Consider the following 27,526-nt stretch of genomic DNA (forward strand, 5'->3'; position numbering starts at 1 on the left):
ATATATATATATATATATATATATATATATTATAAAATTTTACACGCCTCACATGTGCTGTATCTTACTTTTATTTTTACTTTCATATCGTTACTAAACTTACTGTCAAAAGGATAATTTATAGAATTTGTGATTATATATATATATATATATATATATATATATATATATATATATATATATATATATATATATATAATTTATGTTTACTTCTATGTTTACTATCAAAGGTGACAGCAACTTCCGTGTTCAGTCCCACACGTGTTTTTAGGTTTATTTTATTTTCATACACCGTATATATCTTTAAATAACTGTTAAAATATATATGTTTTATTTTGAAATATATTTCATTTCTGCTCCTCGTTTTGATATGAAGCTTTGACATGAAGCACATGAAGTGCTGTGTTATGTGTATGTCATTCCACCCGTTTTCGGACCTGTCGTTAGGTTGACACAGCAGCACTGTGATTGGCTTTTCGTCAGGACTCGACCAATCACAGTGGACGAGGGCGGGGTTAACAAAATACCGGAAAACACAAGCACAAGCTAGAACTTTCGAGAAGCAGGAGAAGAGAAAGCGGGCTCATGGCAAGCGACAGGTGCGTGGATATGAAGTTGGAATGTTAAAATGCGTTTTAAAGTCATATTAGTCTAATAAATTCTTAATTTTAATTCTCGTTTGCAGGAGTTTTACTGACAGCTTCATAGACGCGGACCCAGCTCGGGCGCTTGAGGTACTGATGGAAGCTAACTAGCTAGCTCCGAGGCTGGGGTTCTGATTAGCTAAGTCACTATAGTTATGCTAATACGTGTGATGTGAGTTTGTGATCGTTGTGCTACGTTATGTGCTTGTACACCGATTCTGAAGCCTGTAATGTGAGCTCACTAGACTGCTTGATCCTCAGTACCTGCTTTCGAGCTCATCAGCATGAACTCTGGTCTGTATGAATAAATGATCAGCACTTGCATCATAGAAATCTTCATTCTTATAGGTGAAGAATGAGTGAAGTGAAGATGTTCTATGATCCATGTGCTGATCATTTATTAATGTGCTTTCTTCATCTTCAGCTGTCTAACTGAAGCCTGCAGGTTAGATCAGAACGTGGTGCTACCACCACCATGTTTCACCATGCTGTATAGCACAGAGACCTTCAGTCAAGTTTATTTCTATATCGCTTTCCACAACGCGCATTGTCTCAAAGCAGCTTTACAGAACTTTAGAATTAAAGTGAATTGTGTGTATTTATTTCTTATGAGCAGCCTGGGGTGACTGTGGCAAGGATAAACTTCCTTAGATGTTATGAGAGAGAAACCTTGAGAGGAACCAGACTCCAAAGAGGAACCCATCCTCATTTGGGTGATATCAAGTGTGTGATTGTTAATCTTAAAAACAATACAAAACACCAGAGAGTGTGACCATAGTGTAAGATTATGAGAAATGTCCTTTCTACAGTCTTATAAAATCATTTGAGATTATGGAACCAGGAGCTACTGAGCAACTCATAAAATAGCTCAACATTTGAGATCATCATAAATCCAACACCAGCTTCTCCATACCAGAGCCTTTAAACACTCAAAGAGGTCCAGTGTCCAAACTCTACATGAAGTGGAATCCAAATGGTGCTGGTACGTAGATGGTTCAGGATGTTTTCGGGCATCTACTTCTTCAAAGGTTCAAAATCTTCATGAGGTGGGACACAACCTCATTGTGCCTGGGGATGGGTAGAGAAAAAGAAGCCGTGGAGAGGAATAAGCGTAGCTGCTGTTCATGATATTAACAAGCACAAGTTGATAATGTGCATGTGATCAGATGTACTGGAGCACAAGGTTATGATGTGTGGTGTGTGTACGACTCATGATACGTCTTTAATCTGCGCTTAAACTGGGAGAGTGTGTCTGAGTCCTGGATACGGTCAGGAAGGCTGTTTCAACGTTTAGGAGCTAAATGTGAGAACTACTGAAATCCAGAGTTTTGAGATCTCAAGGAGATTGATGGATTGTAGCGTGTTAGACGACTGGATAGATACATGGGAGCTAAAGCATATGTAGGTAAGTAGCAGAGGTTTGTAGTCGATTCGAAACTTAACAGGTAGCCAGTGTAGGGATTATGAGTATGGGGTTATATAGTCAGTAGAGGGTTATCGGTGGCGGGCTGTGATTATCACACCTAGGCCTCCAATGGTGACCTCAATATCATTGTTATGACGCCACGGATATAAAAAAATCGATATTTAAGTGAAACGCTCAATAACTATGTGCTGCTTTCCAGCCAGGTGTCTCATGCAGTAAGAACGCATGCTTTTACTAAAGCAAGAAACCGAACAAACACAGTTCAACAAGTCTCCTTTCACTGCAGCCACAGCCGCATACATCATCGCTAGCAGGAGCATCGATATTAACCTCATAAAATGACCACTACAATCCTTTTCTTTTTTTTGTGCGTTTTTGAGTTTTGCGACCACTGTATCCATGGGTATTTCAGTTTTCTTGGAGATTTGAAATGATGGCAAATTGTGTTTTTTAAAGATGTTTGTTTATCTATAATAAGTGAGCCAGTGGTGAGGGAAAACTCGCTGAAATGCTTTGAGAAAGAAAGCTTAAACCAGACTCAAAAACGAGCCCGTCCTCATCTGGGTGGCACCAATAATCATACATCACAGTTCTATCATCGTTGAGGTGTGGGGTTGAGTGAACTGTTCGCTAAGAGATGCTTAAATGCAGAACTGTTCATGTCAATTGCAATCCTAAGCTATTGTTGCAGACTGGTTATATTTAGGGCTCCAACCAACGACTATTTCGATAATCGATTAATCGGACGATTGCTTCTCTGATTAATCACATGAAATTTTTTTTTGACATTTTGCATCTATATAAAATCCTAATTCAGGGTATTTGTGTATAAAAGTGTATTTGAACAAATGCAAAAGCCAGGTATTGAATTCAACAGTTTTTAATTTAGACATTTTAAAGCTTATAGTAGCTGCTTGTTGAGAAGAGAATCGGGGATTTTTCCTTTGAACAAATTCATTTATACTGGGATGTTTCTTTTTCTCTCAAAAAAAACCCCTGAATTTTTTTGAAGGGTGAAGCAATTTGTGTAAATCAACATTTCTATTGTATTTTGCAGATGGCAAGAAATCGATATAAAATATAATACATTATTTTGACAACGTTTGTTTGAAAAAAAAAATACACAGACAAGTTGTGAAGATATATATATTTTTTATATTCCTTTCAGTTCTTGACTCCCTTGAATCGATTTCCTTTTCAACGTTTAATAAAAAACGATCTAATGAAAGTTCTTGGCTGTTGCCGCTGAGCTGGGAAGCGTGCGCAAAGAACCAACGTACCGGTGCGATGTTCGTATAACGAAGCTTCATACGTATAACGAGACAGAAATTCACGTATATTTTTGTTTGTATAACAAAATATACTTACACCGATGTTCCACTGTATGCATAAATGAAATATTTGCAAACATTGAGCAATTTAACTTAAAGTCGCAGCAAACCGCATTTGATAACGAATTTACTGTTGTAGACAAAAGCTAAAAAAAGAGAATGGAACAGAGAAACGCAGCAAGCTAACAGGCTTAAATAAAAAATAAAAGAAGAAAAAAAATATCCATTGGTGTACAAATGTATAATTATTCTACTACAATTCACCAGAGTTGCACAGGTTGTTGCTGGGATCCTATTCCAGTCAATTACATCACTGAGCTACTGGATGTTACACATATGGTGCATTCTCCACCTTCTGCTTGAATATGCCCCTCAGGTGCTCAATAGGATTCATGTATGGAGAAATACTTGGCCACGCCATTACCTTCAGCTTCCTTAGCAACACAGTTGGCGGTGTGTTTGTGGTCGTTATTACGTTGGAAAAATGTCGTTCATCCCAGATTCTGAAGATAGGTTATCATGTTCTGCTTCAGAATGTCACAGTATGTGTAGGGATTCTTGTTTCCCTCAATGAACCGCAGCTTCCCAGTACCAGCTGCACTCATACAGCCCCAGACCATGATGCTACCACCACCATGCTTGACTGTAGACAGGACACAAGTTTCTTCGTACTTCTCACCAGGTTGTCACCACACATGATCTGAACCAAACAAGGTTATGTTTAAACGTTTTTCTTCAGCAAACTTTTTTTGGGGCTTTCTTGTGAGCCAGCTTCAGAAAAGGCTTCTGGGACGACGGAGATGCAAACCGACTTGTTGCAGTGTGTGGCGTCTGAGCACTGACAAGCCTTCGTTTCTGCAACCTCTAAAGCAATGCTGCAGCAGTCATGGGTCTGTTTTTTGAAGCAGCTTCTGCACTTGATGCACAGCACGAGGATTCGACTTCTTTGATTGACCCTTGCGAGGTCTGTTCCGAGTTCTACTGTACTGTAACTCAGTTTCAGGGTGTAACCGATCTTCTGATAGCCTGGGCATCTTTGTAGAGAGCAGCAAATCTAATTCTCAAATCCTCAGTCTTTACCATGAGGTGCCATGTTGAACATCCAGTGGTCAGTATGAGAGAATTGTACTCAAAGCACCACTGCTTATACAATATACATAAATGTGTATGGTCCTGTAAAGCAGACAAAAACATGAACTTGATGAATAGGACGTGAGGCTTTGCACGGTTGAGCGACGTACAGCTGTTATCACTTAGGGTGTGCTAACTTTTGTTGCTAGCTATTTTGACAATAATGGCTGAATGTTCAGTATTGTCCCTGGAGAAGATATACTAAAATAGTTGCTGAAATGTGAGGCGTGTACCCACTTTTTTGAGCTACCGTATGTATTTTATGGTTGTATCAGAGTGCAAACTTATAACAAATGGTCATTAAATGAATCTAATGTTGGCCCAAGACATTTGCACAGTACTGTAATTTATATATATATATATATATATATATATATATATATATATATATATATATATATATATATATATATATATATATATATATATATATTTTTTTTTTTTTTCCACATGCCAAGTGCAAAAACTTGGCTTTAGGGTTATTTTATATCGCTGCCTGAATGCTTTTGGATCCTCAAATCTGATTGGTCAGAAATGCTTTAAATACTTGGGAAAGGGCTGTAATATGGACATGTCCTGGTTACGAACAGCAGTCCAGTGAGCACTTTTCTAAAATAAACATGAAAAACATTTTTTTCTTTATTGCAAACAAATAAGCTCTCTCATCACTTATGCTAACACATGGCTGAGTTCTCGAATCTGATTGGTCAGGAGCAGTGCATAATTTCTTTTTGTGCTGCAGTCCGTCTCCGACTGTTCCGGTAGTTTTAGCTGTAACATGAACTACAGCTTTAAGTTAATGTGCTTGTTCTAATACTTTATTGTTTCTATAGCAGCTTGTAGACTCGCAGTACAGATGTTACGGTTAAAAATTGTTCACCACAGTAAAATATGACTCTTTTTGTTTAGCATTCAATACCATAGTCTGTGTAGTAACCACTTTGCAATTTATGACAGGTTTTTACATTTTTATCAGCACTGGAAAAGATAAACGAGTTTATACCTACCAGCTTCTCTGTAAAATGCCGAGCTGTACTTTTTGAGAGAGAGAGAGAGAGAGAGAGAGAGAGAGAGAGAGAGAGAGAGAGAGAGAGAGAGAGAGAGAGAGATTTGATCAAGTTGAATCTCATGAGAAAAGGAGATTCGGGTGACTGTTTATGTAACATAAATAAGAACAGGAAATAACTTGCCTTTCAGACATTCCACCACATTAAACCGAACTGTAAAGCATTTAAATGCACAACGTGTAGTTTATGAATCGTAATTGTTGACAAATCACGGTGTTATAAGTGAAATAACACGCTCTAGGCTGTACGCTTCTATATATGAAAATGATGCACTGCAGGTCTATCAGACAGTCGCTTCAGCAAAAGTGTGTGTGTGTGTGTGTGTGTGTGTGTCTGCTTATTCAAAGTATGTGGTTGTTATTTTCATTATAAATTTATTTTGTACCACCCTGTATTCTGCTGTTTGGGAGAATCAGGTAGTTTGAGCTCATCACTTTGCTTCAACAGGTTTACTTTTCAACATGTTGCCACCCGAAATGCTTTAGTATTGATTATATCTAGGGTTGTGAAATTCCAGGAATTTGCAAGACGGGAAACTTTCCATATGAATGAACATGAACGTAAAGGAGTATAGGAGTTTATAGGAGTATATGGGAATAAACTGTGGATTTACAATACTCCAGGTGAGACTATAACAGGGGACTTGAAAGTAGTTGAAAAAGAGAATTTTGCAGGATAATTTTGATGAAAACAACCAGATTTAATTCACTTTTCACTTTTGAATTTCTCCCCTGCGCATTGATCAATTAGATGCATACAGCACGTTTACTGTAGGGCTTTCAAGGCTGTTCCCTCGACCTGCACTGTGCAATTTTCCATAATATAACACAGAGTTCTTAAACCTTGCACACACGATAACGTCAGTGTCTACCCTCGCGTGAATTCACGTCAATTACATAAATATGACGTGCATTTGTTTCAAATTAAACATAAGCTTGCAATATTACTTTGACCGTTTACGAGGCGAGCTAGCTCAAGTTATGACACTTTTTCTTCTACCTTCTGCTAGGATGTGTTCTGTAGTACACTAGTGGTCACATTACTATTTTTGAAAGAAGTATTTTACACTCGTTAAAGCCTGCGATTGTTTGATTAAAAATACAGAATAAAACGATTAGATCAAATTAGTTTTTTTGTATTAGTTTGCATGCATGTCAGCATCTGACCAAACTAAATGTTTATATTTGTATGCGTATGATACAGTTTATATAAATTTCCCTATAAATTTTAGGCTAAAATAGGCTGTTACAACACACACACACACACAGGTGTTTTTTTTTTTAACTGGAAATTCATCTAAGTGCCTGCGCTTGAACACTTCCATCACATCCCTCTGATCTGCATTGTGTTCTTTTGACAATTCAGTCTGTTGTGTGTTATTTTTTACTTGGATAGCACATGGTACCAAAGTATTTATTAATAAATTCAATATTGTAACCGCATTATTGTGAACGCATTGCCGGAAAATGAATCGAATTCAGTGCGGTAACATACAAATTCAGCTCGTATCATATTACATTGATTATTTTTATGTAACAATGTACCCCATTTTGTTTCCCTTAATTAAAAGTTTTCTATACAGTCCTCTTGTGTAGCTTTGTGTGCTTTCTGTTGTACCACCCTATTGTCTGTCCTCCTTCTGGTCTACGTGTCTGTCCAGAATATTGGGTTATTACTAATCTATTAGCCTCTGCATTATTAGGATCAATGAATCCCTTGAATAATAGAAATGCAGCGGTGTAATTGACTTAATTTTTTTCTCTGTATTCTGAAAAAACTATTCTGTGCATGTGCATATTAAAATGCTGCATTGGCATGGTTTAAAAAAACAACAAAAAAACAATCCTGGCTTTTTGCTAGACACATCACAGTTGCAGTGTGTAGTAATATAATCGTAGTGTGCTATTTTTGGTCCAGCTCATGGCGCCCTACTATTTATGTGTCTGTCCAATCATTTAAATGACAGTGAGTGAGTGAAATCATATTGTTAACACAACTACAGACTTACGAACCTGGCTAATTGAGTCACTAATAACGTTTCCTGTCGTCGAGGCACGTTCTTATTTCTCGCTTTTTCGTTTAACAGGAGCTGAACGAGGCTCTAGGCGAGACGGCCGATAACGCAGAATGGCTGTGTCAGCGAGCGTACGCGCACATCCTGCTCAAAGACTTTACCAGTAAGTGTTCGTTTTATATTTTTCTGTATCTTATTATGAAGTTCCTGCAGAGCTTTTTTTTTTTTTTGAATATATAAACAGTTCTGTTGCATCATGTTCTTCCAAACCGAGAGTAGATTTTAAGTTTTGTTTTTTTTCTTTTTGTCATATTGTGTCTTCATTTATTGCTTATATGATAGGACTTCAAAGTACCATTATGCTGACTTGAATGCACTGATTTATAGTATTTGCAATCTCATTTTACACCCAGAACGATTGTTTTTCCTCCCCCATTGCCCATCACACTATTTTAGGCTCGTTTTTAAGAACTCGCACTTGTGGCGAATCAAGCAAGCGATTGAATTTTATATTCTCACTGCCCGATGTTGAAGTATGCTCCAGTTTATCGTCTGCTGGACCAGAGAGTAGATCCGCGTTGTACATTTTTACGCTCGGCTTCGATGAGGGGAAGCGCTTCAAATATTGCAGTGTGACAGCGTTGAGCTATAACCAGCTTCTTCACGATGCCTAGCTATGCTGCACAAACAAGCGAACCCACCATGCTTACATAGTTACGTCAGAAGAAAGCACACTGTAAGGCTTCATGATTCAATATCTCTGCATAGTTTGACTCTGCTACAAAATCCAGCGAGGTTTACTTTAATTATATTATACAGACCAATATGTTCTGTTACCCGCCGTCCTGTAAGTGGTTTCTGCAGGACCTCCGCCGCTCAGCATCACAATACACTGGTAGGGAGGTGTTGATAATAAATGCATCAGCAGAGCAGTCTTTGTTCACCGAATAAAAAATTAGAGATAAAGGTGATCATCATACGACTCTGAAAATATTTGCACAGGTGTTTCGAGCTCTCTGATATTACCTTTTAGTCAAACAACCCCACCCACCCCCCCTTTAGAGTCACCGCTCTCTCATGCGTCCTGTAAATCGAGAATGCTTGGATTCATTAATTTGCACAACAAAACTCGTCAACGTGTGTTCGACTTTGCTACCGTTTGACAAGTATACACTTAATATCATGCAATGTTTTTTCAAAATGGACCAAAATTGACTCGAATCGGTGGAAATGCTTAATTTCATGAAAGAATGAACCATCTACACCTTGTGTCGAGCTCAAGTTTGTAGTCTTTCAGTCCAGATGACGGCTCGTGAATCAGTTAACAGTGAACACCAGCGATTGTGATTCGGAAGCATCATATTAACATAATGCATGACCACATGAGACATGAGGCTTTAGGGTTTTTCATCATTTGCACAAAACAAAAAAAGCAATAAACACCCCTGATATTTGCATTTCATTGGTTCTTTCAGGTGCAGTTGATGATGCTAAGAAAGCACAGCAGCTTCAGCCTGGTATGGCACTCGCATTCCTGAGAACAGGGTGAGTTTCTGCACTAAATGATTGATCACCCATATTCACTGCAGGGCCACTTGGTAAATATTGAGTATAGTGTATTGTAATACTGGTCATAAGTATCGTATGTGCTTTTTGAGCAGCGCATTCCACATCGCATTCCACATTTAGTCCAAATTTGCTTTCAAAATTCCCTCCACTCTTCTGGGTAGATGTTCCACCAGATTTTGGTGTGTGCTTGTGGACATTTGTGTTAATAAAGTGAGGTACTGATGTAGGTGAGCTGAGGTGCAGTCAGTTCTATAGCAGGCCACTCAAGATCTTCTTCTTCAAACCATGTAAAAAGTGAACACAATTCTATTGTACTGCATCTAAAAAACGTCCTGTACAATTGTGGTAACAGTTTGGAGAAGAACCACATATGGCAGGACCGGTCAGGTGTCCCAATACTTTGGTCCATACAGTGTATATCAAATAATGATTTAACCATGCTGTAATATTATAATGACACATGCAGCAGAACAGTAGCACGGCTTCTATGCTTTCGACGAGAATCTATATGCAATCACAGTGTTGATCATATTCTTGTTTTCAGAATTGCAGAATATCATCTTAACAACATCCGTGCTGCACACCAGGCCTTCACAGCTGGAAAAGGGCTTGAAGGTGAGTCAAAATCTGCTTGAAGGCAACCAAAGCGTTATCGTCATCGAGTTGGAAGATTTGCCTGAAACAAATTCTTTTTATTTTGCAATATCTGTTCTTTTAATTAATTAGGATCCCAAAACGTCAATCACTATTATGGTATCATAATCATGAAAATACACATAGAAAACAAATTGTAATAATCGATACTATAATGTTTAAAGTAGAAATATGGCCAGGACTAGTTTTTATTCCTTCTTTAGCAACCCTCTCACTGTATGCTCAAGATTTGCATTACACTTTCACCAGGATCCCAACAAAGTCAAGCGTTTCTTCTACTCTATTTTCAGTATATTTAAGGGCACACAGATTAGTAATAAGAAGGACTAGGTATGGTGGCAGAGGTATTTCTGTCGGTGTCGAGCTCGACTTGTTTGTTTATGCATGCCCTAGATATTTAGAATGAACTGAATGGTTTCTGTTCCACGAAATGTAAATTTGCCGTGATCAGCGCACTTCCTCGTCAGGCACTGTGAGGGTAAAAATGGCTTCCATTCGCTTTCTTTTTTGTTTTTTTCTTTTTAGTTTCAAGTTTATTTTTCACAGGTGCTACTGAAGCCTTCCAAACATGGATCCAGAAGTGTGAAGAAAAAATGGCAAGTAAGTTTAGACTTCTTACATCTTTTAGAGACTGATGTTTATCCCACATGGTTTCCTCATTTTTAGGTGAATGTTTAAGATAATACCTTTATTCATCCCACAGTGGAGAAATTTGTTACAGCAGCAAAGAAAAAGAAATAGGCAAATATATTTCCAACAGTTTCTGAAATGCTCAAATCAATCCTTAGTAATTGGAAGTAATGGGTTAACAACTTACTTCTGCAGCAGTGGATTACTTACAAATCCTCTGTTTGTATAAAGCAGCCTTGCAACAGACTGTGTTTTCTACAGCGTTTTAAGCTTTATTTGGACAGTATTATTCTGCAGGAAGTTGTATATTGCTTTCATAATGTTTTAAGTGAGGTAATTAATAAAGGAAGGCAGACTGACCATTATAATGTAAAATGTAGGTCTTTGAGTTTCAAAGTGTGAATGACTGCCATGGCCACCAAAAGGCATTTGGAAACAGGAGGGAACTCTGACAGGATGAGTTCTGGCAGACACGAAGCCACAACAGAATCAGAAGACAAGTTTCTGATTGCTCGTGTGATAGGTGGCACACAGGACCACAGCTTCAAGCTCAGCTTAACACGGGTCAAAGTAAACAAGTCTCAGTTTCAACTGTGAAGAGAAGACTTGGAGTTGCAGGTTTGGCAGGTTGAGTGGCAGTAATAAAACCCCCGCTTAAATAAGCAAAATCAGAAAAAAGGCTTGCCTGGGACGTAGAGCGCAGCCAGTGGATTACTGAAGATTGGTTTTATGAGACGATGAGTAGAGATACAGTAGTTAAAATATTACTCCAGTAAAAGTGCTTAATTAAGCTTTCACTGGAGTAACAGAGTAACCCTGTGTTCAGCTTTAGTGTGCAAAAATGGCAACATTGAGACAAAATCACATTAAAATAGATGTTAAAAATTAAATGATTCAATGGATTTCTCTTATGTCTGATTATTTGTTCTGTTTTTAATAAGAACGCACAGAGACATTAAACTGTAAAATTCAATAAAAACTGGAAAAATGTCGCAAAAAAAAATTTACTAAATAATAAAAGAAAATAATAAAAAGAAAAATTATTAAAAGTACAAAAGTATTTGCCTTCAAATGTACTTAACTATTCAAAATACTATGATTTATTAAGGCTATAATGTTCCTATGATCGTATTTTAAAATTTTTTTATTTTTGTCATAAGACTCAGCACACTGATCTTTTAATAGGATGATATTAATGAGTCAGACACTGATTGATTTCTATTACCATTATCATGAGCCAAAAACCTTCTTTTCACCTACTTAAAAAAAACTCGCGCAAATAAGTTGCTGTGGCAGGTCAGAGCCAGGAGTTTTTTCCATAATTTATTCCTCTCAAAATGTTCTGCTTGCTGTTTTACTGATGCTGAACTGTACGACCAAGGGCCAATCAAAACTCTACCCTGATTGGCGGCTCAAAACTGTACCCTGATTGGCCGCTGAAAACTCTACCCTGATTGGCCGCTCAAAACTCTACCCTGATTGGCGGCTCACTGCGTGTTTGACCAGTTACATTTTTATCCACTCATAACTAAAAAGAAACCACTGATTTTGCAAGAGTAAAAAGTAAAACATTTACGTTTGAAATGAAGTGACGTTAAAATAAAAGTCTCCCCAAATGGAAATTCTTCATCAAAGTAAATACGTGAAAAAAAAAATCTACTTGAGTACAGTAATAAATGACATTTACTTTATCGTTGTCCACCATTCGTTACATTAACTGTCAGTCATGGAGGAGAAACATGAAGGTCTGGGGCTCTTTTGCTGAATCCAGAGTCGGTGACATGCAAAGAGTGAGAGGCTCCCTGAACCGAAACTAGTACCACAGCATTATGCAGCATCATGCAATACCCAAAACACACCTCCAGGCTGTGTCAGAACTACTTTTAAAGAAAAGTACGAGACATTAGGCTTCAAACCATGGAATGTCCAGCACAGTCTCCAGACTGAAGCCCCATTGAGCGGGTTTGGGATGAACTGGACAGAAGGGTGAAAGCAAAGCAAACCCACAAGTGCAACACATTTGTGGGAACTTCTGCAACAGTGTTGGGAAGAATTTTCCGAACAATATTTGGTTCATGCTGTAGAATGAATGCCACAAGAGTGTTCGGCTTTAGTGCGCAAAAACAAATGGCAACATTGAGTCAAAATTAAATTAAAATCGATTCAGCGATTTCTCTTTGATGTCTGATTATTTGTTTTGTTCTTTAATAAGAATGCACAGACATTAAACTGTAAATAATAAAAAAAAAATGTGAAAAATAGAGGTGTTCAAAATCCAAAAAAAAGAAAAAAAAGATAAAAGTTTGCTGTTCTAGCTATTAAATAATGTTAAACAGGTCTTATTATTCTAATGTGAATGTTTTCCACCTTTAATGCTCATTAAAATGCTCCCGTAGCACCGTTTCTTTTTTGTTTGTTTGGTTTTTTTTTTTGTTTCCTCGGTCTTGCAGTTCTTTCTTTCGCTCGTCCAAATGTATTTCACTGTATTACGACTACAAATGAGACCAACAGCCAATCAGCTTTCTGCTATTGGTGCGAATCTCTGTCGGATTGTACCACAGACGTAAAAGTGATTTTATTGTGCAGCGATGGTGAAGTGCACATTTAGTGATTCTTTGGTTTGAGAAACCGAATATAAGGCTTGGTTAAGACCAGTTAAAATGATCTTAAAAAACCTGAAAACTGGTTGTGTGTATATTCTGTATACACATGTATGTATATGTACTATATACAGTGTATGTTTTCATTTATGCACATATCCATATAATGCTTTATGTACTAGTATGATGATGATGTATTGTATAGTTTGTAGTGTGTGTGTGTGTGTGTGTGTGTGTGTGTGTGTGTGTGTGTGTGTGTGTGTGTGTGTGTGTGTGTGTGTGGCACAATCCAGCTAAATAATGTATATGAGATGTATAGAACTTGTTTTAAACTGTGGTGTTTTCACTGCCCGTTCCGTCTTTGCTGTGTTTGATATCGATAAACGGAGGTTTTCCATTGGCCGAGCCTCAGATTGCCACCGGGCCGTGGCTCATTTATTCGCCTGCAGCATTTTATTTATTTAATCCCCCCCCTCTCTTTCTTGTGGCAATCCTCGTAAGGTTGTGAGGGCATTATGCTTCCTTCCGATTGAACGCCAGGCAGTAAAATTTAATTTAAAAAAAAGCAAAGTTTAAAAAATAAACACACTGGCATGCATCAATATTTCAAAATGCTTGTTTGCCTGCCATGGCACTGACTAATTAGCTGTGTGAATACCAGCAGAGCATACCCGATCAGTGGGGGCATCGTGTGATGTTTTTGAACTAAGGTCGAAGATATTTGAGCCGAGATCAAGATTTCAGAGGAGGAACGATCAGCGCGCGCGCGCACACAAACTCTCACCATCTTTTTAACGAACGAGGGAATATCTTGTGGAACTGCACGACCGTAACTGCAACACTAGTCTGAGTTTAATACTAACAATCTGCTGCTGTTAAGGGTGTCTTAGAGAGCATCTGATTGGCCCCAAATTAATCGATTGCAATGCGATTACAGTTGCTTTCCATCAATTTACCCTTCCTTAGCTTGTGTTTTTTTTTTTTTTGTGCATTTTCTTGTTTTGTTCTTTCCCTGGTTGAATTTTAAGCGAACTATTTAAAAGATTGTGTGAAATTACAGTGTAGAAACTTGACATTTTCGGAGAAAAGGTTGATGGACATCCGGCGTTGTTTCAGCGCGCATTGATCTGGTTTCTGATTAGACTTTTTCTCTCTCTCTCTCTCTCTCGCTCTTTCTTTCTCAGAGCCACGTTTTGTTTAGATATCCTACTCATGATAATTAACTGCAATTACCCCCCTCCCACCCCACAAACACACACACACACACACACGCACACACACACTGATCTAATGTATTTCACCCCGATATTCAGATATTTTTAAAACCCTGCAGATTTCTGTGAGAGGGATTGAAGTGACCTTGGGGGGGTATTAGTATGGATTCAGTGGCTGCCGCATCGTAATGACCCTTAGTTAACGCACACGTCAAAATTGAGCTTATTGACCCAAGATTTCCATTAGCAGCTCGCTCACTCGCACAATATTTTAAACAGGGTCTATTCTTAGACGCAGCGTGCTGAAATGAATGCCTGAGGGCAACAAATAACTGTTAATGCACTGATGTACATGATAAACAACACCGCTGAACTCGCCACCAGCGGACGCTCTTTCTCCTGCTAGCTTCTGACAATATGGAACAAAAAAAAAGAATGAAAACCTCAAAACTAGAGCCCCCCCATCATATCTCTTACACCCCCCCCTTCTTTTGGAACGTGACCTCATTTTAAGTGCCATTAATGCACCGTCGGATGCTCGCGAGCTCCATCTCGTACTGTTTATGAAAATATTCAATAATTTATGAGACATAACAGCCTAATACTGGCGGGGTGGGGGTGGGATTGGGGGACCTCTTAGGCTCATATTTATGTTGCCACAAAATGCACTGGAAATCCATAACACCTCTGTACACTATAGAATTATATCCATTTCCTTAAAAATAGGTGTGTGGGTGAGACCACCAAGGTGTATGCTTTATTTTGACAATGTATGTGTACAATGTTTGGGGGCGGGACTTTTCTGGTTAATTTATGTGTTTATTTACATTCTAATGCAATACAATGTACCAGTTTCGACCAGTTACGTTTATATTATATTAAGCAGTAGGTCTACCGACAGCTGATGCGTTGTTCTTTCTGCTTCCTTGTAACAGCACAAGACCGAAATGAAACCTCAGATTTGGTACGTATGCTTGTAAACTGCACCACGTCATTACCACTGTATTCCATCAGAGTTAAATGAATGAAATTAACTTCATCACACAAATGACCACTTAAGTTTTACACGCTTTTCAACAGTGACTCTTTTTTTTTTTCTTCTTTTAATGGAAACTTTTTAAGTTTTTCCCCCCTGTTGCTCACCTCAAACGAGCTGAATCCACTAGATATTAGATACAGCAGGTTGTAAATATTGTAGCTATATTCTGGTGTGTTTTCATCGATCTGTAACTTGTTTCTCTTTCCCTTTGCTTCATGCGGAACGCACACCCACATTTCTCAACATCAGCAGCGAACTGCAACTCCACATGTCAAGTAAGTGCGAGAGAATTATTCACAGACGCTCTGTAATACCAGATAATGCTCTGTAACGCCTATAAACACGGCCCCGGTGTCGAACGAATATTTATTGCATGTGTGCTTTTGGAGCAATAATATTTTAGCTATAATAGAGTTGGTAAAAAATAAATAAAACACACAGCGTTCGCATCAGGTGCTGAACTTTTCCCTCTCGTTCCCTTCAGACACGACTGGTACCAGACGGAATCTCAGGTTACTGTCACACTGATGGTAAAAAATGTCAAGAAGGAAGACGTTCGCATCATGTTTCAGGAAAACGAGGTAACAGCTTCTTCTTTCGTGCTCGCCTCGCACAGTCATGAACAACCGCTCACGCTCCTAATGCAAGGCATTATGATTAAAAGAGAGAAGATCGGAATAAAAAATTCTCTCCCTCCATTAATCTTATCCCTTTCTCCCCAATAAAGGGGTGGTGGGGGGATCAAAGTTCCTCCCGTTGTTTGATGCGGATCCTATAAATAAATTAAGGATAATGCGAGTATAGTGTAATAATTTGGTTGCAAACGCGTTGGAGACGAGATAAAACATGGATGCGACGCTATCAGGGGAACCTGCCTGCGGGCTGTTTTACGGCCCCCGCCGGGACCTACAGGCAGTCTGCGTCGCATTAATGAGGAGTCCTCGCCAGCTCAAAGCGCCATCCTCCAAAGCGCATACAAACCCCCTCCTGAAATATGCGCAAGGACCGGAGGATGAGGAGAGAAGCAGAGCAGAAGACAGGAGAGGAGGCACGATCAGGAGCCTCTTGGAGTTGAAGCGAGTTTCAAAGCTAAGCCCGAGGAGAAGTTTCAGGACCGGCGGCTTCCATCTCTTTCCTGCTTTCTTTCCGAATGTGTGATACACTCCGGGTCATCAAACACACCTCGCGGCTTCTCCCTCACCACACCTGCAGCAACGCCTCAGCACAACAAAGTTTCATTGATCTACTTTTTTTTTTTTTTATCTTATCGACAGCAGCAGCTGCATCTCTAGTCAGCAGTGACTGTTAGTCATTTTGGGAGCTGGATTTAACTTTATTTTAAAGGGCTCAGTCTTGCTTCAGAACGCAGATCTTCAAATCATTGACCCACATCGACTAACTTAACACTACACACTGTAGACCAACCTGATAAAAATAATCTTTTGTTGTTGTTGTTCCTCCACCAGTTAAAAGCAATGGTGAAACTTCCATCCGGTGAGGTTTGCAGCCTAAATATCCACCTACTACACCCTGTGGTTCCTGAGCAGAGCACATACAAGATCCTCTCCACTAAGGTACATCATAAAGCCTTTTTCTATATAAAAGCTCTGCCTACTCACAGTCTCGTCCTCAAGCACTTAAAGACCGACCGCCCTATAATTGTTGGAATTTATAACAACTACATAAGACCATTTTAAGATGGAACGTCTGAATATTTATTTTTCCGGGTTCCACATCCCATTGGTTCGACTGGCGGTGAGAGAGTAGAGACGGCTGGCAGGAAAGCGCAGGATCCAGAAATAACTGAATGTGAAATACCACCTTCAGACTTCAGACCATTAATAAACTTATCAATCACAAACAAACGGCAGAAGCAAAATCGATGCGTCTTTTATGGTTTCAAATCAAGGCATGTTCTGATTTAGTCACTCAAGACTTCTACTAGGTACTAGTTCACTGATAGGTGAATCACAAAGAGTCAGTTTTGTTGTTATTTGTCTTATTGGTTGCCATGACCAAGGGATTGCTGCAATAAAGAGGTTGGTTACCAATTTATGGGCAATGCATATGCAGTCCTATAATCTTGGAGTAAAGGATTTTTATGTATGTCCTAATATGAAAGATCTCTAATTGATACCATTACAACCTATTTTAAGTAGTTATATTCTTTAGTTTGATTTAAGGTAATGATGGGTTATAATGTATATGATGAAAACCGTATATTTGAACACACAGCTGTAGTATCAGTCTGTTCCTGTAAACTTGACTGTTACAACTAAATGAAACGTGGCTGTGACCAGTTTCATAAAGTAAAAGTAACATTTCATTTATTTCACCTGCTGACCAAAATGTTTCAATAAAACAAAACGTTAAAAGCTCTTTTTTTAACCGCTTTAACGTGGTCACGTATCAGCGCAACATGCCATCAATTAGAGTGCAGACGATTCCCGGTAGTCGCGCACGCTCGCCTCAAAAGAGCATGAGGACGATGCCAGCGTGCTCTGAGGTTTTACATATTTGAACTCCGTGGGTTTGTGCAGATTGGGACCTCCGGTGCTCCGGTGAAATTGCAGGGGATGCATAATTAAGAGTGCGAATATCTCACGATGCATCTTTACACCCCTACGGTACAACGATTGTCACCGTTTGCACGCCAATTATTCCGTCTAGAAACAAAGTATAATTTCTCGAAACGGCAAATTTCATCTTTGAAGTCCTCGGGTGCGAAAGTGAGATCGTGTTGTTTCCGGGCCAGAGAAACTCACGTGCGAGGGGAGCACGTGGTCAGAATAGCGCGAGTTGCACAGTTGCCGATGTACATGTCTTTTGGCAAACTGACTTATGAAGGTCGGTGCTCTCTGTGACCGTGTGTGCGGCTCTGTGCTGCCATCTGTTGGCATGTTACAAAACTGATACCACCTCGTATTGTTAAAACAATAGGGTAATGTAAATTGCTCTGTTTTGCTAAATATGTATTTTACAGTACACTACCCCATACCGATCACCACTCTTTAAGACTCCTGTGTAGGCCATGTCTCAACCTACGATATTTTCAGTGGATGTTTATAGTAATAATGCGTAGTCCGTGTTGCGTTAAAGCAACGTACTACATAACACGCACAACATCGCCATCATACTGGTCATAAGTATATCGCATTCCACTTTTAGTTTCAGTTTGCTCTTAAAACTCCCTCCACTCTTCTAGATTTTGGTGTGTGCGTGTGGAGATTTGTGCTCCTTCAGCAGCGTTCACATTCATCCCAAAGGTGTTCAATAGGGTTGAGGTCAGAGCTCTGGAGTAGGAGATCTTCCACTCCAAACCCATTTAAACCATATCTTCATGGAGTTTGCTTTGTGGATAGGGGCAATGCCAATCTGGAACAGGTTTGGGTCTTCTAGTTTCACTTGAATGGAAAATCTCATATTACTGCATCCCAAAAAAATAAAAACCTGTACAATTGTCTCCCTTCAGCTTTGAGATAACAGTTTGGGTCGGGGTTTAGGGTGGTTGAGGAGAAGTTGAGGGGAGATTCCTATTGATTTGAAATTAGTTTTTCATTTCCACGTACTCTATATTAATGCACTGAGCCTGCAAACCAGATATAGAATATACATAATATAGAAAAACATCATTTCATGAGATTCCAGCTTTTTAATCTAGCCAGTTCCTGGGCAGCCCAAACATGAGACTCAGTAGCACATTAAAGCTTTTCCTTGCCTGTCGGGCTGCTAATAAATTAGATTTGCCCACCTTTTGTTAACTCTAAGGTCATAATATCATTAGAAAAACATCATTGATGGGTAATATAGCAGCTTTTGCTCCATAAATGTGGGGAATGTGCGTTAGGTTGAATGCGTATATCCGTTTTAAAAGGTTTTTCTCTCGATTGATTTATGACCGATTATTACTTTAAAAGGTTTTCCGTGTGGCCAGTATTAAAACGGCCATCTCTTTCGGACCCTGTAACATTTAACAGCTTCTCTAGACACTTGGCCTACAGATACACACTCTATCATATTTTTGAATGGTTGCTTTTTAAAAAGGGCAGTAGTTTGGATAATGTGTTCAAACGAGCACGAAAAAACACTTTTGTGCTGCTCATTGTTTTTTTTTACAAAATTAGCAACAGAAAACTAAACGGATATTTGTTTTCGATCAAACAAGCAGCCATTGCTGCTGACCAGCTGTTGAATTTCTAGTCTCTGAAGAACAAACACTTTGCAAATCCTGGTAAATGGCAAGCAAATGCTTGTTTTGGTGACACACACACACACACACACACACGCTTGTTAAATATGAGACTCTGAGAACTGCTCCACCAGTTTCACCTCACTTCCACCCTGAACCCTGTACCATGGCAACAGTGGACTAAGGTGCATACCACGGGTGCCTTTATAGATTAGTGTAACAAGGGCCCTGTTTAAACGTGACGAAGAGGAGAAGGAGGTGCAACTTACTCTCTCGGCCTCACTCACACACACACACACACACACACACACACACACACACACACACACACACAAAAAACTCCTGGCCGCTGGACCCAAGCCTTCACAAAGCCCCACTTGTCCACGGGTCTGCCGGGCCCCTCAGGAGCACCTGGTTTTAGCAAACACTGGCACAGTGCATTGCTCAGCACTTACCCACGATCTTTAAACACGGCACGGCAAATCCGAATCATCTCTCTGCTTTCGTTGTAATGCAGTTTCACCGAAGCTACTGTCGGTTTCTTTTTTTTTTTTTTTGGCCACACAGTCGCTTTCAGATCCTACATTGTGTTCAGTGTTTAATTTCACATGGAAACATGCACAGAGCACTCACCGTGTGGTCCTGTAACATGCACGCCTCTGTACATTTCAAAATTCATAATGCCTCATACTGTCTTTCATTAGTTCGCACTTCAGTGCACCAACCGAGCCTGCAAAATGAGACTCGAACGTTGGTCAGACCTGTAGCCGATTGACTCACGCAAACGTCTGGTCGCCTACTGACACGTTAATTAGTTATCTTGAGAAAACAAACCTTTTGTTTCATCAGACCTGCTGATTAGCTTAACGACAATAACAATTACTGTTAATGTGGAAATGATGTTTAATATACACCAACCAGGTATAACATTATGACTGGTGAAGTCAATAACACTGATTATATCTCCATCAGGGCACCTGTTAGTGGGTGGGATTTATTAGGCAGCAAGTAAAAATGGGCGTGCGTAAGGATTTGAGCGAGTTTGACAAGCGGCACGTGTCAAAAATCTAAAGAATTTATAGGGATGTATTTTTAGGGTCGTCCCACCTGCTCTTAAATATACCTGAAACAATAAAAAGAGTTTGCTGCCTCGAAGTTGCAAGACTTTGGTACCGATTTTGTTTGAGGTAAACAGTAAACTATGCATTGTGTGTATCAGCTGTGTAATTAGTCCTTGATCTAAGTCAGTGGTTCTCTACAGATCATGAGCTTGGAAATGATGGAAGCTCCAGGCTCTTAAAGCAAAAGCTTTTTCTTTTTTTCCTTTTTTTTTTTTTTTTTAATAAAGTGCCTTGGGGTTGGTTTTCACTTTCAGGAGAACATGGTCTCAAATGAAATGTCAACATGGAATTCTGAGTTGGCAAATAGGAGTTTTTTTCTCTCTCTGTAAGAAACCGAGAGCCCCAGGCATTTCGAGTGGGAGGGGAATTAGAATGTCAAAAGTTGGACTTTCGTACTTAATCTTGTTAATGCGAGCATACTGCATTGTGCATGGCACCCGCCATGTTTTTATACAAGTGTGTCAGGATTTTTTGTGGTGTTCTATGAAACTGGGTAAACAAATCAGTTTGCTTTCTGCATAAAACATGTAATTCTGTGCTCTTTTACCTTTTTTTAAACACCCATTAAAGATGTATTGTATAGTATACTGTCTTAACCACTCACAAGACTCCATTTCTTCAGTGTACGGTCTCTGCCTTAGTGGACAGACTGGCTAGTTAGATTACACCAGTGTGTTTTCTTTTCACGTGCTCGTGCATCACTGTGGTACTTCCATCCCACACGATCTCTGCTTTGCATAACTTCCAGGTACAGTTTTCTTTGTTGTGTTGAATATAAAATCCTCTCATGCCTTGGATGACTTGAGGTGCACACTTTTTCTTGCTGACCCTGTACTCCGCCATAACAGCCCTAAACGATTAGTTGTTGCAGCCCCCATTTAATTATTTATGATATCAAATAGCATCAAGTTTAAAAATGAAGAAAATTAAAGTGTAGTTGTGTTAGGTATGTTTTAATTTACTTGCATCAATGACCTAATTGTTTGTTTGTGGTTGCTTTGAGTGTGAACTATATTTTCATTTAAGGAAATCATAAATAAAGATTAATGAAGACCACAAAAAACGACCTTAATCGATCTGCCTTTACAGAGACCACCGGCGATCAAACATCCCAACGCAATTATCGGCCGATTACGATCGCCAACCGATGAATCGGAGCGCCCTTAATAAGAAGACAAAGGGCACGTTCAGAGGCTGCGCTGTTGTTGCTAATCATTTCCCTCGCAAACAGATCTATCCCCTTTTCATTTCCTCGCCCGTCTCTTTTTTAAAATTAGATATCTTTTAATCCAAAGCCAGCCATCAGTGTCTTGCGCATTGACACTTTGTCTCCCCGCCAACCAACCCCCCATCCACCTCTTTTCGGGTATTTCGGGTGGCGCGAGTTTAAGAAGCTCAGGATACGTGACATGCCAGGGATGGCCGCTGGCTGCTCTAATGGCTGTGACGATGACAGGCAGGCAGTTTTTTAGGTAGCATGGTGGGATTTTTTTTTTTTTTTTTTCTTTCCCCCTGCCACCCCTCATGGTCCTATAATGGCACTGTCAGGCAGCTGCGCTGATGCCCGTCAGGATTCTCAGCAGTTGTGCTGTGCCTGTCGCCTCCCCTTACACCCAGCCCCAACAGATATGGGAAGGAGATTAATGTTGCATAGCCCACAGAGTGAGTGAAGAAAAAAAAAAAACGAGCCAGTCCTCAAAATCATCATCCATGGCAGTGCTGGTAACTGCTCAAAGCTGCAAAAAGCAGGAGAGGTGTAAAAAAAAATGTTCACCTACTGTTCGGAGAGCAACCCTCACAACCCCAACCCCCATATCCTCCATCTCCAATTTATCCGATTCACCGAAGATCCATCTTTATTTATTCATTTATTTATAGTGGGTTTTTTTTTTTTGCTCCATCCTTTTACACATTCCCACTCGGCTGAGGTTTTAATTTACAGCTTGATTGCCTTCATCTAAATCACTATTTAAGACACTTTAGTGCTTTTAGGAGCGCTATCGGAACCTATTTTAATTTAGTCCGGTTTTTATTGCTGTTCCTGGTCTTAAAGGATGACTTGTGGGGGGAGGGGATATCGAGAGAATACGCTATATTGTCAAAAGTTTGCGGACACCTGATTATAAGTATAGTATGTGCTTTTTGACGATCGCATTCCACATTTTAGTCTCAATTTGCTCTTATAATAACCTCCACTCTCCCAGGAAGATTGTGGAGATATGCCCTGGTTCAGACACACTGGTGTTGGTAAACTCAGGTACTGATGAAGGTGAGGTGAGGAGGCCTGGGGTGCAGTCAGCGTTCACATTCATCCCAAATGTGGTAAATAGGGTTGAGGCCAGAGCTCTATTGCAGGGGATCTTCCTCCAACCCATGCAAAGCATATCTGCATGGAGTTTGCTTCGTGCACAGGGGTATTGTGATGCTCGAACAGGTTTGGGTCTTCTAGTTGAAGTGAATAAAATGTCATGCAACAGTTTGGGAAAGAACCACATATGGCTGGAAAAGTCGGGTGTCTTCAAACCTTATAGTGTATATTGATGATGCAATATATTTTTCACCTGAAAAATTGCTTGAAATAGAACGAGTACATATCACTGAGTTATGGGATGTTTGTTTTTTTCTCTCTCTTTTTGATCCTAAAAAAAAAAATAATCCAAACAACTACCCTACCCTGGCGTCTCCATTTCGAATTTCGTCTCCTGCTACCATATATATGAAAACATTTCCTGTATGGTTTTTCTCGCAGTATGTTTCTTGCTTTTTTGTAAGCTCCGTTGGCGATTGTGGCGCACAGCTCTGTCGTGCCGCACCGGTTCTGCATTGTGCTCGAATCAGAATCTTCTCGTTGTGCCTGTGAAGGTTTCCAGGTATCTCGATCATTTTACACGCCTCGACGACAAGTCAAGGTGACTGGATTTGACAACGGCTCATTGTCTGCTTTTTTTTTTTCCTCTACCTCCCTCAGGTTGAGATAAAAATGAAGAAGACAGAAGCCATCCGGTGGGAGAAGCTGGAAGGCGAAGGCATCCTTCCCGACCTGAAGCACTTTTCTCCCTCGCAGAGTCAGTATCAAGAAGCCCATATCTCCTCTTCAGACAGAAAGTCAGCCTGACAATTCCCCGCTCTCAATTTCGGCTTCTCTCTGTTATTTCCGTTCTCATTTCAGACCAATACCCGTCATCCTCCCACTACACTCGCAACTGGGACAAGTTGGTGGGTGATATTAAGGAGGAAGAGAAGAATGAGAAGCTGGAGGGGGATGCAGCACTGAATAAGCTGTTCCAGCAGATCTACTCGGATGGCTCAGATGAGGTCAAGAAGGCCATGAACAAGTCCTTTGTAAGTAAAGGCTTTTCGATACAAGCTGTTTGATTGTTCTGCAGCTATATTTAAATATTATTAGTACTAATAATAGCGTTGGCAAGTACTCGGATTGCCAAGGAATCCTGAGGAACAGGCAGCTGTGTAGCCACTCCTGATAATGTATCTGATATAGCATATTGTGTTTGTAGTCTCTAAGTAACATTTTCCTATGAACTTTAGGTTTCTGCCATTGTATTAAATTATTATTATTATTATTATTATTATTATTATTATTAATTATATTGCTGGTCATGAAGGTGTGTTGGCTTGATGCTACTTTTTTTTTTTTTATAAATTAATTTAAAAAATTATAACGGTTTCCTCAGGGTCTTAAAAAGTCTAATTTTAGGCGTTTTAAAAGTCTTAAATTCGCTGTTTTGAGTATTAAATCATTTCAAACGGATCTTAATTTTGCAGCGCCCAATGAAATGCTCTCGCAGCACTTTTGAACGTTTTCGCTTGTTAGTTACTGCCGTGTTGCAGTTCGTTCTTTCGCTAGTCCACATATAATTCGCTGTATTACGACTACAAATAAAGCCAACAGGCAGCAGCCAATCAGCTTTCTGTTACTGGTGCATGCTGGTGAATCTCTTCTCGGGTTGTGCCACAGATGTGAAAAGGATTTTATTTTCCAGCTATGTGCTATGATATAGGTCTTAAGCGTACACTTATATTTTTGAGACAGTCATTTCACAGTATGTATAAGATACTCGTCATATAGGGGTTGTATGTAAAAGCAGTGTGTCAGTTACTACTAGGATTGAAACGATTCCTTGAGTAATTCAAATACAAAAAAAATCATAGAGGCAAAATGATGCTTTGTTTAATCTGTTTAACTACACACGGATCACTGTGTTTCCCACGGACCATTATTACTGACACACCACCCTGTAATCCCTGCGAGAAAACACAGAGGGTGAGGAGAAGATTCATATGGAAGCCTGTTTCTGCCACACAAAAAAGTTGCCTCTTAATTCCAACTTTAATTTTCGCAATTCTTTTTTTTTGCTTGCATCGCTGACTTTTTATTTTATATATATATATATATATACATTTTTATTTTTTGCCTGATTGGCTAAAGAATAAAGTCAGCATTGTGAGAATAAAGTCACTCCCTCTGTAGTGCCAGAAAGTTTTACACATTGAAAATGAAATGGGCTAAAATCATTAGATCTCATGGTATACAGAAAAACTAAGCCTCTGATCCCTGGAGAGAACTGATTGAGAGATCCCTGTAGGAGACGAAACAAGACAGATGAAGCAGAGGAGCCTCGTTCATACACCAACAGTTTCAAACTTCAGGCCCACAACATGGTTGCTGGTGGATGCACTAGAAATGTTGGATGTTTTTGAGAAAAAAAGTCAGAATTACGAGAAGCAAACTCGGAATTACAAGGAAACTGTCGGAATTAGCCAAACTTTCGGGGGTTTTTTTGTGTGTGTGGTTTGAGGCCAAAGAAAATGGAAAACTGTCATGTCTCCATACCCCTCTGTCCTCTACATCTGCCTCTTTCAAATCCATAAACCTCCTCCTTGGCCTTCCTCTTTTCCGTCTTCCTGGGGGCTCCATCCTCAGCATTCCCCTACCGATATACCCCTCAATCGTGCCTCCCTCACTCTCCCACACCCACCTCTCGCTCATCAGCTACTCGTTCATCAGCTGCCTCGTTTTTTTTATTATTTTCCTCGTTCATCAGCTGCTCAAAATATTCCCTCCATCTTCTCAACACACTCTCCTCACTAGTCAACACATTTCCATCTCCATCCTTTATTGCTCTAATATGCAGCACATCCTTCCCTGCTTGGTCCCTCTGCCTGGCCAGCACCTCTTCACCACCACTGAGCCCCTGTCTGACCTCTTCCCTGAACCTCACACTACAGTCTTCCTCCTTCAGTTTCCACCATCTTATTCTTCTTTCATTTCTCACTCTCCTCCTCTTCTTCTTCACCACTAAAACCATCCTACAGACCACCATCCGATGCTGTCTAGCTACATGTCCTCTCCTTAAGTCCATACCTACCCACCACCTCCTCATCACCTCTGTTCCCTGAACCAACATGGCCATTAAAGTCTGCACCAATCACCAATCTTTCATTCCTAGGTACACCATCTACCACTTCATCTAACTCACTCCAGAATATTTCCTTCTCCATCTCACAACCCACTTGTGGAGCATAGACACTGATGACATTTATCATCACCCTTTCAAGCTCCAGCTTCACGTTCATCACCCTGTCAGAAACTTTCTTCACTTCCACTACACTCTTACTGTGCTCTTCCTTCAGAATCACCCCTACACCATTTCTCTTTCCATCCACACCATGATAGAACAGTTCAAACCCACCCTCAAATGTTCCTGGCCTTACTCTCTTTCCACTTAGTCTCCTGAACACTCAACATATCCTCCTTTCTCCTCTCCATCATATCAGCTACCTCTCTCCCTTTACCAGTCATAGTACCAACATTTAAAGTACCAATACTAACCTCCACTCTCCTACACTGCTCCTTTTCCTACTGTCTCTGTAGACGTCTTCCTCCTCTCCTTCTCCTCTTTTGGCCAAAAGTAGCCTGTCGGCTAACAACAATACCACGGTGTGAATTTCTGATCCGTGATCCGCATATTTGATTTGGCACGTTTTATGCTGAATGCCCTTCCCTTTTAAACATATATCGTACACATGTGTGATCTCTGAGGAAACGGTGCTCTTGTCTGGGAAAAGTCATTATAGTCAGTTTTTTTTAATACTCGCTTTGTTTATAAAACATCCATTGCTTGTTTGTTGAGACGCTCATGAACGGCTCGTTTTATATTCTCGTTTTCTTTTCACAGATGGAATCGGGAGGCACAGTTCTCAGTACCAACTGGATGGACGTGAGCAAAAGGAAAGTAGATGTTAATCCCCCTGATGATATGGAATTTAAGCAGTATTGAAGGAACTTTACATCAACACACGTACAGTTCCATAATCACCTGACAGCCTTGTTCTTTTTATTCGTCCTGTTCTTCAAACTTAATTGCATAATCACAAGCTGGGACTAACTGCACATCTTTATCTCCCATAACTATTCACTGCTGATAGATGATTGGCCTAGAATGAAAGATCAGCTGGTCTAAGGACCGCCCCCTGTCATTATAGATGTGTACTACACCTATTTTTTTTTTATTTAGCCGTGACACTGGCATCTGAAACATCTTATCTTTGACATTATTTACCTTCTCAAGTATCCCTCATCACTTCAGGTCGGCATGCATCAGGTCATTTTGCAATCTATTTTTAAGGGGTTGTATTTTTTTCCTTAAATATTAAGACATGTAAATAAAGATTTTCTTGCCCTGTAAATGGGAGTTATTAATTATTTTCCGTATTCATCGCCGCCTCGTGCGGATAGAAAATATCTCTTCCGTCACACATGGAATATGTTTCGCAAATCTTTCACGAAGGAAATAGTGTTCGGTTCATGAAGCGGCTGCTTTGAACATTCCGTTTAAAAAAAAAAAAAAAAAAAAGGGCTCCGAAAAGAAATCTCTG

The 27,526-nt window shown here is 39.8% G+C and overlaps 1 protein-coding gene across 4 annotated transcripts; it reads left to right on the plus strand.

Moving 5' to 3' along the window:
• The first annotated feature begins 476 nt into the window (after positions 1 to 476).
• On the plus strand, positions 477 to 27,337 carry sugt1 (SGT1 homolog, MIS12 kinetochore complex assembly cochaperone). Of its 4 annotated transcripts, none has more exons than XM_046837491.1 (13): positions 477 to 599; positions 686 to 734; positions 7,686 to 7,776; positions 9,089 to 9,158; positions 9,727 to 9,797; positions 10,362 to 10,436; positions 15,216 to 15,244; positions 15,569 to 15,594; positions 15,804 to 15,900; positions 16,786 to 16,893; positions 23,598 to 23,694; positions 23,799 to 23,971; positions 26,827 to 27,337. In XM_046837491.1, exons 1-13 carry the CDS (start codon positions 586 to 588, stop codon positions 26,926 to 26,928), a joined length of 1,002 nt encoding a protein of 333 aa, XP_046693447.1. In that variant the 5' UTR covers positions 477 to 585; the 3' UTR covers positions 26,929 to 27,337. The 4 variants fall into 4 exon arrangements, with proteins under 4 accessions (XP_046693447.1, XP_046693448.1, XP_046693450.1 ...); XM_046837492.1 differs by having other exon boundaries at positions 15,572 to 15,594; XM_046837494.1 differs by having other exon boundaries at positions 10,383 to 10,436; positions 15,572 to 15,594.
• Positions 27,338 to 27,526: the final 189 nt, after the last annotated feature.

Source organism: Silurus meridionalis, chromosome 24 (genome assembly GCF_014805685.1).
Source record: "Silurus meridionalis isolate SWU-2019-XX chromosome 24, ASM1480568v1, whole genome shotgun sequence".
In the NCBI taxonomy this organism is placed as follows: Eukaryota; Metazoa; Chordata; class Actinopteri; order Siluriformes; family Siluridae; genus Silurus; species Silurus meridionalis.

What these genes read in the sequence shown, in the direction of transcription:
- sugt1 (XM_046837491.1), top strand. An exon ending in ACCCAGCTCGGGCGCTTGAG is followed by an intron (nt 735 to 7,685) that starts GTACTGATGGAA and finishes TTCGTTTAACAG; the next exon opens with GAGCTGAACGAGGCTCTAGG. An exon ending in ACTGCAACTCCACATGTCAA is followed by an intron (nt 15,595 to 15,803) that starts GTAAGTGCGAGA and finishes CGTTCCCTTCAG; the next exon opens with ACACGACTGGTACCAGACGG.